The sequence below is a fragment of the Aplysia californica genome, unplaced genomic scaffold (genome assembly GCF_000002075.1).
Source record: "Aplysia californica isolate F4 #8 unplaced genomic scaffold, AplCal3.0 scaffold00475, whole genome shotgun sequence".
NCBI lineage: Eukaryota > Metazoa > Mollusca > Gastropoda > Aplysiida > Aplysiidae > Aplysia > Aplysia californica.
The window spans coordinates 45,073-57,856 of NW_004797745.1; the positions used below are offsets into that span (position 1 = coordinate 45,073).

General features: G+C 39.4%; 1 protein-coding gene across 1 annotated transcript in view; it reads right to left on the reverse strand.

Annotated features, from left to right (window-relative positions):
- LOC101856751 (receptor-type guanylate cyclase Gyc76C) overlaps window positions 1–12,784 on the reverse strand; it is a gene marked incomplete in the record, with an annotated part of 235,481 nt that overhangs the window by 18,840 nt on the left and 203,857 nt on the right. The window contains 3 exon segments of the mRNA XM_035971646.1: window positions 4,141–4,287; window positions 4,916–5,078; window positions 9,031–9,102. Coding sequence (XP_035827539.1) covers window positions 4,141–4,287; window positions 4,916–5,078; window positions 9,031–9,102 — 382 coding nt within the window.

The window sequence follows — 12,784 nt, forward strand, 5'->3', positions numbered from 1 at the left end:
CCCCCCCCGGGCTTCTTTTTTGTCCAATTTCATCCCCACCCCCATTCCAAAAGCCGACCTTTTTTCACTGACAGGAGTTAGACACCCTGGTCGAGAAGCATGCAGCTCCTCGACTCACAGAGCAAGAGAAAGAACGTCTACGCATACTCGAGAGCAAAGTGCGCATGTTTCTCGCGCATACACAACTGACGAGCAGACCGGAAGGAATGGTGCATCTGCCTCAGAGAGAGGATGTTATGACAGTGGACATCTCCCACCTATGAATAATTATACTATTATCTTTTTGCTGCGTACATGGTTTTAATTTACTTTTTCCAATTATAGATGTTTTAAGCCCTCATCAACACAATTTAGATCAAATATGAGACGAGCTTCAACCCTGCTGTAAATCCAGCTTACACGAAAACTTTAAAAAAAAGTTTTTACAGAATAGCTAGGTCTACTTTATTTTACAGTAAAACTGTGGCCGAAGAAAAGGATTGAAGGAATTTTGAATTTTGTATTGATTTCACTCTTCGTGTGTTAAATAGATGTAACGGTTACTCCTTCGTTTCACTATCGTATACTGTTGTCATTTGTGGCTGTGAAGGATAATTTGTAGAATGATAATAACTTAAACTGAAAGAAAACCAACTTTAGGGACACACGTTACATTAGAGTTTGAGTAATGACGATTTCACATGCAAGGGCAGCTGTGCATCTTTGGTTGATATAATAGTCTGTTTTGTGTGTTATGTACTCAGCAAATATGCTCTAGAATCATATTATCAAATGTTACGGGTTTAAAATCACAAATAACAGTTCGATTTAACTTCCATACTCCATATGTGAGATGTGCTGACAAAATGAGTTACTTCTCACGATCCAAGAATGGAGATATCGGCTGAAAATCGACACTGGATTCCGATTTATAGATTTTCAATTGATACCATTTTGTTCAAGTTTACTGTGTCTTTTACTATTCCATGCTCACAAATTGTACAAACTCCACCTATAAAGTTGATGTATCAATTTCCATAATGCTAAAATCCGAGAAGTAACTCATTTTGTCAGCTAACCTCACATATATCCAAGGCAAGCCGTGCAGATTTGCACCAGGGCGATCTACACTGGAGTCAAGTACGCTCCCAAAATGAAAGCGCGCGCTTCTGGAAGTTTGGCTGGCAGGTGATGATTATAGTGCGGTCAAAACTTCGATGCCACTTATTGTCAAATAGTTCCTCAACTATCGAACATCATCTCTCCAACCTTTGCACAAGGACTTGTATCAGTTTGTCTTAACAAATCAATATTTTTGTAAACACCTACTAGCTGATTTTTAGAAATTCCTTAATTAATAAATACTAACAAAAAATCAAGCGGGAGGTTTGTACAGATTTTAAAAGATTTACATCGCTGTTAAAAGTAAGTCCATCATTTTTACCTAATCGTGACACTATCTTTATCAAAAGCATGTTTTGAGAACCTTTCGTGCAAAAAATGTGTTCACGTCGTGTAGAAGGAATTTCTTGTAACAAGCTATGCCATTGAAAAGTGTCATTGGTGAGCTGTGACGTACACCATATTCGTATGCAAAATGTGTGTGAAAAGTGGGAATTGCTGAGAGCAATCCTCTTTACATCATATCGGAGATTTATAGTATTTTACATAGATTATGAAGAAACTTTTCTTTTTTAAAAATCCAGACTCAATTGTTATAGAAAAATGTTGATACAAACAGCTGTGAAAAGTATGGGTGATATTGATTCACCCGTTAAAGAGATACTTAAGGATAAGTTGCGCCCCGGCATTGTGATCGCACTATAAGACGTTTGACTGACTGATGATGATTAGTTCTACTTCCAATAGTGCAGGAAATGTACACAACAAGATAACACATCGTAAATAATTCCGGAAATGGATAAGTCAATGTTGCATGTGTGTAAACACGAACGCTGCTTTACCTATTTATGTATGTGCACGCACAAACACCAGGAGACGTCAAGGCGACAACAGTGGCTGCTTATTGGGTAAAGACGTCTGAATTTTAAAAAACAAACAATTTGTAATGCTGATGTTTTACGCTGCAAACGATACCAAGCGCTTGACAGCAACACCATGGGTGCTGGGGCGTCTTAGTTGTATTTGGTCAGTGCTTGATTTGCCAAATATCATCCATAAAGATTTTGTGAAATGCTCATTCAGAATAGAACGCTTGTCCTACTAAAATAATTATATTAACGTAAAGTCAATATATTGGACGCAACAAATTTGCTTGACAGTGCTCCTTGTCATCTACTTTTCTTATTTCGTTATTTATTTCACTTACCTTTCTGAGTGAGCTATGACCCACAAGTGACACACATTACACTTGTAAGTGGGTCAGGCAGAGAGTTTCAATGCCTGTAGTCATAAAAGATCATTACTGTCTCCGCCAGGAACACCTGATCACGCCAGCTAAAGCTGAGTTTCCAAGTTAGGTGTTTTACCCTTACTCCACTTTTTCTTCTTCTCGGGAAACCAGCTTTCAGTGTTTAAGTAGCGATTACTGTTTTCTTTCCTTTTTCATATCCTGTCTTGTTGGAAATGGTTGTGAATAAATGTCATTATTATTAAGTTAGCAGGCGTGTGGTTCAATTCTCACCGGGTCGTTATATTTGATATTTAATATACGTGATCCACACAGCAAAACTAGTTATATACTCATATGTTGGGAGCGCGGATGAAGAGTTTCAAAATGATGAATACTGATGGTCTTTCGGTAAAGAGTGTAAGAACAAACTTTTTCTAATTATTCTGTACCAAGCTAATGGTTGTGCAACATGAGTCAGTGGTATTAATGTCAACCTGTTGTGCATCTTTGTAGCTTTTGTCATTGGGAAATTCTTTCTTTTGAGACAATATTTTTGTTGTCCCCAACACTTGTGGTGAAACAGTTAATTTATTTGACTTTATGAGTTTGATGCCCATTTGGAGATGATATTATAATGTCAATATCCGTCTCTTTGACGGTATATACCCTTCAAATATTTGACCATAATTACCCGGGTCGTGGCAACACATTTTGTAACCGCCTAAACTGTGTACCAAAACATTTCAACAAACATCTGTACGTACACTGCGTATGGGGTATAAACGTCTTTTTTAAAACACCATTACGCTATTTGAGAGGTGAGACATCCGAATTTAACATCCATATCCGATATAACCAAACCAAATGGGTTGAGAAGCATTTCATAAAAAGAAATGAGTTCAATAAGAACATCGAGTCGGGGATTCGAACCATAGCTGTCAGCTCCGAAGTCCAGTATGATATCAACTCAACTAAATAACTCATCTTTGGGGGCCATTTTCTCATTAATTTCACCTCTGAAACCAGTTGACCAGTGCCTCCTTCATTAGCAGATATCTCGACTTCTATTCAAGATATATGGATTTTTTCCCCATCAAAAGCAAGGCAAATGAACAAGCTTTAAGATTATACCAATAACTCTCAATACCCCAAAACTGACGAGAGCTTGATTCCACTGTGTCGTGAAACATCTTTAACTGTCACTTATGTTATGGGGGCAGAGGGTCTTTTAAAAGGTCTACTCCAGCTTTCCGTTTGGAACTTTCTTGTCCTACTACGCACATTCATGGTCTCAACTCTCGATGGGGAAAATATAGGGGGGTATTCGTGACATAACGCGAGAAGCATGATTCATGATTTTAATTTATTTCGTCAAAATGGCTGGAAGTGGTGGTGGTGGGGGGGAAGCAGACCTTTACAAGTCGTGGTGGGGTGAAGCAGACCTTTACAAGTCGTGGAATAGGTTTTAAACTTTTCATTTGACTCTTTTGCTCTTTCTGTTCTTCGGTCTTGAATTCATGATCGGTCTCAAAACACTACGAGCTCAGCAGGAGGTTAGTAAGTGCAGAGGTGAAGGTCCACTGTTTCATCACTATCAATAACAACTAGAACAACTCTAATAGCTTCAATAGCAATAGAAGCAGCAGTAGCAGCAGCAGCAGCAGCAGCAGCAACAACAACAACAACAACAACAACAACAACGATAACACCATCGACAGAAACAAGGACAAAAATAACAACAATAAGAAAAACAGCACCAAAACACCTTAATCCTGACCACAATAACACAACATTCTAATAAGTTTCACCTTGTGGGTCCATTTCGGTGTTCCCAAAAGGTCCAGCTCTGCCATAAATCTCATGCAGGACAATGGCAAACGCGTACACGTCACCAGACTGGCTACCTTTGATCTTGCCGCCACTTCGCAGGATTTCCGGTGCTTTCCAAAGCAAATCTGGAATGAGTAATGCCACATTTAATTCATCTGCAAATGGTGTTTAACGCCATGTGTAAGTACCGTTAGGTCATTTAAGAAGCAGGACTTCAGAATCGAACGTCCATCTCAGATAAAATGGAGCCATGAAAGGGGCAGTGTGTTTAAATTCTCAAACAATCCAGTTGTGATCTTCAAAATCCAGCAAGGGAAAGAGTTATCCCCGAGTCATTTTGTTAACTTTGATACGCTGGTTCCGAATTTGATGTTATTTTTACGTTAAGACTTAGGTTTAAATATGTTTACAAAGAAAGATTTTATCTCCAGCTGACCGCAGACAGTCCCAAGGCTGGACATACAACAATTAAGCTTGGCCGGATTTTTGTTGCGGCTATCGGTCGGACAGTCTGTTATGTCTGCAGCCCGCTGGTGACAAAATTTTAATTCTAGTTTGTGGGCGTGCCGGTGTCATCGTGGTCATTGCATTATTGTAGAAGATAATAAAACAGTGAAATATTGGGTATTGGTTCAATACATTTTTGTTAGTTTTAACAGATCATAATAAGTAGGCGATTTTCATTTTCCAGCTGCTGTGAAGTGTGGTGGCAGGTATTATCATGATATAGTAAGTCCCTTGAATTATACTGACTTCGGTAATAAGCATAGTGGTCCTCTTTGTTGTAGCTTGAGTTACGAATGTCAAGGAGGCTGTTGTCAGCGACCTGGAGTGTCCAGCGACTGGTCACCACGCAGTTGGAGCTCTTCAAGTTTCCATGGTAGACTAGGTCACTGTGGTGGATGTACATCATGCCCTGTTTGAACATAGAGACGCAGATTGGACAAGGTAGATTGGGGGGAGAGGGTGGGGTGGGGCCAGGTATGTAAGATTGTTTGAAGATTAAGACGGGCCTAGGGGGGTCTGATTTTTAAAGAATTCTGGAATCTTTAAAGCGGAGTGTGTTATGGAGTTGTGACAACGTACAATTATTATAATTGGCCGTATCGTCATAAACCTACACATCAGAAAATATTTTTAAAAAAAATTAATACTTATTTTCATTATTTATTGATGAAATAAAAAGATTTAAACGCAACAGAATATGAGTGACACATATCGTTCTAAGGTAAATGCAAAATGTACATTTAAAAGCAAACAGTAACTCCTGAATCAATGCTAATGTGTCATGTTCTCAGAATGGAATCTCATGTTTGTCATGACACGGTGGAGTAAGGTGCTCGCCAATTATTGTGCTTATGAAGATATTGTTATAAATTAAAAAGCCTGTATATTTGCCTTACTTTTATTTAAAATATACTCATCTATCTTGAGTAGAAGTAGAGATATTTGCAATTGAAAGAGGTGGGGGTCACCTGGTGTCAAAGGTAAAGTCACTGAGAAAATGGCCATCACAATTTTGTGACTTTCAAAGGAGTAGTTTCTTTCAAAACTGCACATTTTCACTTTTGTGCCTTTGATGGACGTTTTTAGGTAAAAACCCACACAGAATTGTGTTTGTAACGAGCAAAAAAAAGTGTGAGCACAAAACGAAAAACAAATTTAGTTTTTTAAATGCTGAACAGATGGGAAAATGTGTGTTTTGTGAAATTCTTTACTTTGACTAACGCCTGATTTCACCACGCGCATTCTTCAATCTATACTCGGTATGTCAACCTACACAATAGGTAGGCTACAGATGTACTCGATTTAACAAAGCACTTGGAAAGACATTTTATGGCAATAAAACAACATATATATTTTTTTGGCACTGTATGCTTCCCAGACAGTCAAGCACGTTTCTCTATCGTGTGCTAGGGTCTGCTGGGGTAATGGTAATTATTATAGAGCGCATGGAGCATGTGGTAAAACGTGCTTATGTGTTATATAAATGCAGTTTTTCTACTAATTGCTATTATTATACTTTACGATTTTAATTTTCATTTCAAAGTATTGCAAGGGTTTTGTGGTATTACGGAGGATATGTTCTTACCCTAACAGAAAATGTCAATACAATATTATTATTTATTAGTTTTGCAATAATATATAACGCAAGGCTTTCAGCATGGGAAAACAACTTCAAAGAAACACATTTCAGATACAATACAATGATGGCTCACATACAAACGCACTAAACGTGTAAATCAATGACAATAGAAATGAGATGGCCTTGTTGGGAATCCCGTCGTCATTTAGCACATGTCGTTTTCTCTTGAGGAAATAAAGTTCTGAAGGAGGGGTGGTGATAAATTCTCAAGAAAAAGAAGGCAGGAGCAAGCTCCGTTAAAGTGTCATTTCAGCCAAAGATCTCACTATTATTTGGAGCGCTGTCTCGTTCCCATAAAACCTGACCCGGATTTACTATTGACGCATTACGAGACTGTCAGCAAAGCGTAGCCATAGTTACGCCTTTGTTGAGAACTTTGTCAAGACGTCTTTTACAACAAACTCAGCCAATTCAAGAACAATCGATCTGTGTTATGAGAAAACGTAAATGAGAAAAATGTGCTCGTGGGAAGAGCTCTTACAGAACTTGCACGAAGTTCACCTCGAAGAGTAGCTTTGAACCGACTCGGTCTTCAACCTTCATTTTCCAGCTCCTATGAATTATTCATCAAATATTCTGGGTCTGTTTACTCTGGTTTACGATCAGAAGGAAAGTTAGGTCGGCGACAAGGAAAATATTATTGACGTGAACCGAGAATCCGGTTTCGGGATTATGATGTTCTAAAATTTCCCAAAAGGCTTTTGAGACACAAAGAGAATTATTTACCCGACTGCCTTAGTAACTGATATGTTGCAAGTGCAAACATTCTGAATTAGTTCCCACAACTCTGAATGTCAGCCTGATCTCATGCCGTTATTATGTTCTTTCGGGGATAAAATTCTAACCACTTTTTAAAATAAGAAAATCTTCACGATGTGGAATCAAGTGCTCGTCATGTTTTGTTTTGTTTTGGCATTGTGGAGTTATTGGTATCACGTTACATGTACGTTTGTCTTTCTTTTGATTTAATATAAGATATCCATCTATCTTGAAAAGTAGACGAGATATTTGCGATTACAGAAGGCCGGGATCGCCTAGTATATCAGATCAGAGGTAAAACAAGCGAGAAAACGGCCTCCATAGTTTGGTGACTTCAAAACTTGAGTGTTTTTGGAAACTGTAAGTACAATGTTTTTTCTTCTGGGTGCCATTTACTTTTTTTCAGTGAGATCCCCCACCGAAATGTGTTTTTGAAATGACATAAAAAGTGTTGAGCATCAAAAAAAAAGAAAATAAAAAACGAAAATTGCTCAACGGACGGAAAAATTACGGTTTCTTCGATTTCATTCTTTTGACGAGCGCCTGATTTCACCACGATGCCACTCTTTAGTCGACGTGGAAGCTATTACAGCACTTGAGACACTTTTCTCTATTCAACAACAGTGGCTTTCACTCGTGGCATTGAGATGTAGTTTAGTAGCACCAGCATAAACACCGGAATTCTCAGCCGTGTGTATACTGAAATAAGAGCACTGTTTATTCTTCTTCTTTGTACTACTTTAAGCAAGAACAATCCACTGTCGAATTGCTTGCACCTGTCATTGTTTCACCAGAGCCCCGTTGGCCTGCCAGTTTCAGGCGAGTGACCCCGGTTGACCTTCACGGCAAGCGGAGGGCGTGAGTGACAAAGTCACACGATACTTCACTCAACTCAGCAGTTCCCTACTTTTTACTGTTTTCATATCCCTTGACGTTGACTCAAGAGAGGGGAGGTAGGGGGTAGACTTTGTAACAGCGTTACTAAACACAAACATATCTAGTAGAAGAAGCAAACCGTACCGGAGCGGACAACAAGCCAACTAGCCAACTCACATAATATTATAAGTCAAACAGACATTCTTCCTCGGTTAATCTAAAAAAAGTATCAACAAATCAATCAATCAGTTAACCAATAAATTAATCAATCAACAAAGTAAAACCCTAAGTAAAAAAATAAATAGATGAAACAGCAAGAACAGTACCACAATCAAAAACACAACACAGCGGCCAAGGTAACGACACAAAACAACAAAGACGGCATCCCTATTTGGCCACGTCAGAAACAGGGACACTGCAATATTTTCAATTCTAAAATACCACATAAATGTAAATGCATATTTTATATCTATTAAGGTGTATAAGCGTGGTAAATGTATCCACACACACACACACACACACACACACACACACACACACACACACACACACACACACACACACACACACACACACACACACACATTATATATATATATATATATATATATATATATATATATATATATATATATATATATATGTGTATATTTGTATATATACATATAAATATACACATACATACACACAGGCGCGCGCGCGCGAAAAATAAAGCAGGGAGCAAATGAAACAAACGGATTTAAGTCATTCAAACTGTAGCTAATAGGAAGAAAGTTCAAATGTAAGTAAAAATACTGAAAGTCTAAATTCGAGAGAGAGAGAGCGAGAGAGAGAGAGAGAGAGAGAGAGAGAGAGAGAGAGAGAGAGAGAGAGAGAGAGAGAGAGAGAGAGAGAGAGAGAGAGAGAGAGAGAGGGGGGGGGGAGAGGGGGGGTGCTAAGACCAAACGGTAAACTTAGAAGAAGAAGAAGAAAGAAGAAGAAGAAGAAGACTGCATGAAGTTCGTTTGTTAATTTCCAAACCCAAAATAAAGTGAGTCTAAGAATGATAATTTAAGAAAAAAGAAGAGAAAGAACATTTCTGTCATACCTGTATGAGGTCTTTGATAAGCGAAGCGATGAACATCTGATCTAGCTTGATGTCGTCATTTTCCAAGACGTCCTGCGTAAACAAAGAAGACAAGTCTGTGTGAGTTAAGCTACAGAGTCAGGAGCATAGACCTGAATCATAATATCCCAGACCGTGAGGTGTCATAGCCGCTGTTCTTTTCTCTATGTAAAAAAACTCGTCACTCATGCTGTTGTGGAAGGCGCGCTCATCGCCGCCCCTCCCCCTTTTTTGGGTTGCCCTTCATTTGGCTCCTAATTGCATCTAATTGCATGCTTCATGGTGAACGTGCTTCATGGTGAACCGGAGTTACGTTTGAGTGCATTGTCTAAAATATGATACAAGTCTTTGGTTTGGAATATGTTCTGTTCAAGTGGTGTTTTTCGACTTTGCATGGAAAACATATAGAGTAAAATATGTAACAACAACAAACACATAAGCAAACAAACAAACAAACAAACAAACAAACAAACGAACAAACAAACGAACCAAGGGCAAATATCAAATTTCCAGATTCCCTTCGGGACATGAGTTCTACAATCAGATGATCATGATGAGATGGATTCTTTAAATAGCGCATAGCCCAACTCAAAACCCAAACACACTGGGCATTACAATTAATTATTCCCGCGATGTACCCTGTGATATTTCAACTCGTTCTCAGTTTTACAAGAATTCGTGCAACCTGTCAATATACAGACTCACAAATACTATCATACTCACAAGATCTTACATTGTCTTGGTAGGGTACCCATTCATGTATGAATACAGTGATGAAAATTTAACAAATATTCTTTCCCGAGAACACACCACCGAGCACCCCCCCCCCCCCATTCCCACCCTGGGCCACTTCACTAGGATCCAAACCCCGCAATCTCACACAGTTGCAAGCTCGGCTGCCCAACTACTGAAATACAGACATCACAAATAAGGCAGTCCATAGATGATGTCACAACATAGACTTGTATTATAATAACCAAGACTGAGCATTCTGACGTGATTCCTGTTCATCAAGAAGGCATACCTTTTAACTCTATTTGAACCCAAAAGAAGTGCAATGAGGGAAAGGTTGCACCCGTACACGTTTATAGCGAGACTGGTGTTTTGCCTTTTATTTGCGTGAATCATGGTGTGCACCAGGGCGTCGAAGTTTAGTAGGTCGCATAGAATGGTGGAATTGACAGTTCCCGGTGTATGATATTATTATTACAATCCAAGCCCGTGTGACATAATAACAATTTCAACACAGCATCAGGCGATTAATAATCGTCCCGGTCTTACGTCCTTCCTCTAGGAAATGGCCAATGCGTCTCTCTCAAGGACAATCACCTGACCCTCCCCTCCCCCTTTTTTTTCCAAACCACCCCGACACACCTAGTTCTCCTCGTTGGTACACAAGGAGCAAAAAAACAAACAAACAAAAAACATAAGGGTAAATTGGAAAATGAAATGAGGATGGCCAAACTGAATGACGTGGAGTAGGATGTTGAAGATGGTAGCAACCAAGATATTGCTCATTATGATTGTTTCAAATATTGTCAGGATTTTTTTTTCTGCTTCTTGGAAGTATAGAAGAGCGAACTTGTGTACTCGGGTTAAACTACGTTTCATTGACGTTGACCGTGGAAATTTGCAGTTCAATTTGGAGTTACGACAAATATGCACCACCTAAACACCTACAGATACTTAAAATGTAAGGGCATTTTTCTTTTTGTAATCGCTGTCGACATTATTATTGTTGTTGTTATTCTTGTAGCTGTTGTTGTTGTTGTTATTGCTGTTGTTGTTGTTGTTGTTGTTGTTGTTGTTGTTGTTGTTGTTCTTCTTCTTCTTCTTCTTCTTCTTCTTCTTCTTCTTCTTCTTCTTCTTCTTTTCTTAACACAACCTTTCGCTGTGTCTCAATAATCTAATTTCGAGGCTGTTTCATATTTCAAGATCGTGAGGGAAAGCATAGGTCCCTGCGATAGATCTTGTGTGTGGGGAGTGTAAAAAAGAGGTAGAGAGAGAGAAAGACAGACAGACAGACAGAGAGAGAGAGAGAGAGAGAGACAAAGACAGAGACAGAGAGAGAGAAAAAGAGACAGAGTGAGAGATAGCAAGAGAGAGAGAGGGGGCTAGAGAGAGAGAGAGAGAGAGAGAGAGAGAGAGAGAGAGAGAGAGAGAGAGAGAGAGAGAGAGAGAGCGAGAGAGAGTAAGAGGGGAGAAAGAGATCAGAAGAGAAAGGGGTGGAGATAGAAAGTGTGGTACAATAAATGTGTGCGTGTGACAGTGTGAACCTCAGTGTGGCTGTGAGTGTGAGTATTGTTTTGATCGTTTATGTGTGCTTTACAAAAAAACACGTCTTGGGTGTAAGAGAGAGGTAGATCTCCTTGTATGCGTGAGTGGGGGGGGGGGGTTGGCATCTATCTTTGGTGTTCACCTGCCACCTAGCTCTCGACTGTGGATCGGCGTCTGTGGTGTAGCGCTCTGGCCCTTCACAGCCACACACATGAGACATGAGTTCGATTCTCGAGCGGAGAGAACATTTATAATATGGAGTATCTCGGTCTTTCTGATGGGATGTTGTATCCCTTTCAGCCCGAGTTAATCCTAACAGGAAGGGTCTGTATCCCGCCTTTGATCCTAAATGATCTAAACTGTCGATGGAGGGGGAAAAATTCCCTTAGAATAAAAACCCACATTTTTGTCCACCTGTAGCTCATTGAAGCCGTTTGCAAATGTACATAAGAAGAGAGTTATATCGTTAAAAAATTTGGATGAAATTGGCACCACCTGCAAATTCCAAGTTTGCTCAAACGTACACTTAGAATAAAACTCCACATTTTCGTTCACCTGTACCTTATAGAAACTGTCTACAAATTATGACAATGTACATTAGGAGAGATTTATACAGTGCAAAAATTCGGATGAAATTGGCACCACCAACCAAAATCAAGTTTGTTCAAAGGTACATGAAAGGAAACTCAGTGAAACCATATGAAAAGTAATTTTTTTTCACACGCACATATATTAATTTAAATTAATCAAAACAGAAATTCGCTCTTGGCTTGACATCTGTAATAGATAACATTTTTACTGACACCTCTTCAGATCCCTCTAAAGTTGATAAACTAAGTAACAATTCTTTTTTGCGCTACGTTATGTGCCTTATTTCTTTTTAGCTGCATGTCACAGGAATTCCATCTCGTTCCAGGAAACGGAATCTGCCGCAAGATTGGGCTATGTTCGAGACTTCCCATCGCGTGCTGTCTATGATGTCGAGAAGACGAATTAAAAAGAGCGTTGAAAGGGCCAAGGAACTACGACGTAATTTATTGCCGCGACCTGGGTTTGGACAATGTTTTTGATTTTTGCGGGTGAGGAAGGCGGCTGATGTGTACGTGGGGGAGGGGTGATGGAGGGTGGGGGGTCGGTGTAAAAGGTTAAAGAGGTGTAGTGAGAGGTCTAGGTACATTTTAATAGGTGCAAAACCAGCTTTGTTGGTTTGGTAACTTTTTTTGTTTGGTCCTTTATTTGCTTAATGTATTGAGTGTGCGTATATTATGTGTCTGTGTGTGAGGGACACAAAGAAAGAGGAACAGGCACACAGAATGAGACAGAAATACATACCGAAAGAGACGAAAAGCGTGTATTACTGTGGATGCGTCTGTGTATGTGTGTGTGTGTGTGTGTGTGTGTGTGTGTGTGTGTGTGTGTGTCAGTGTTTCTCTCTCTCTCTCTCTCTCTCTCTCTCTCT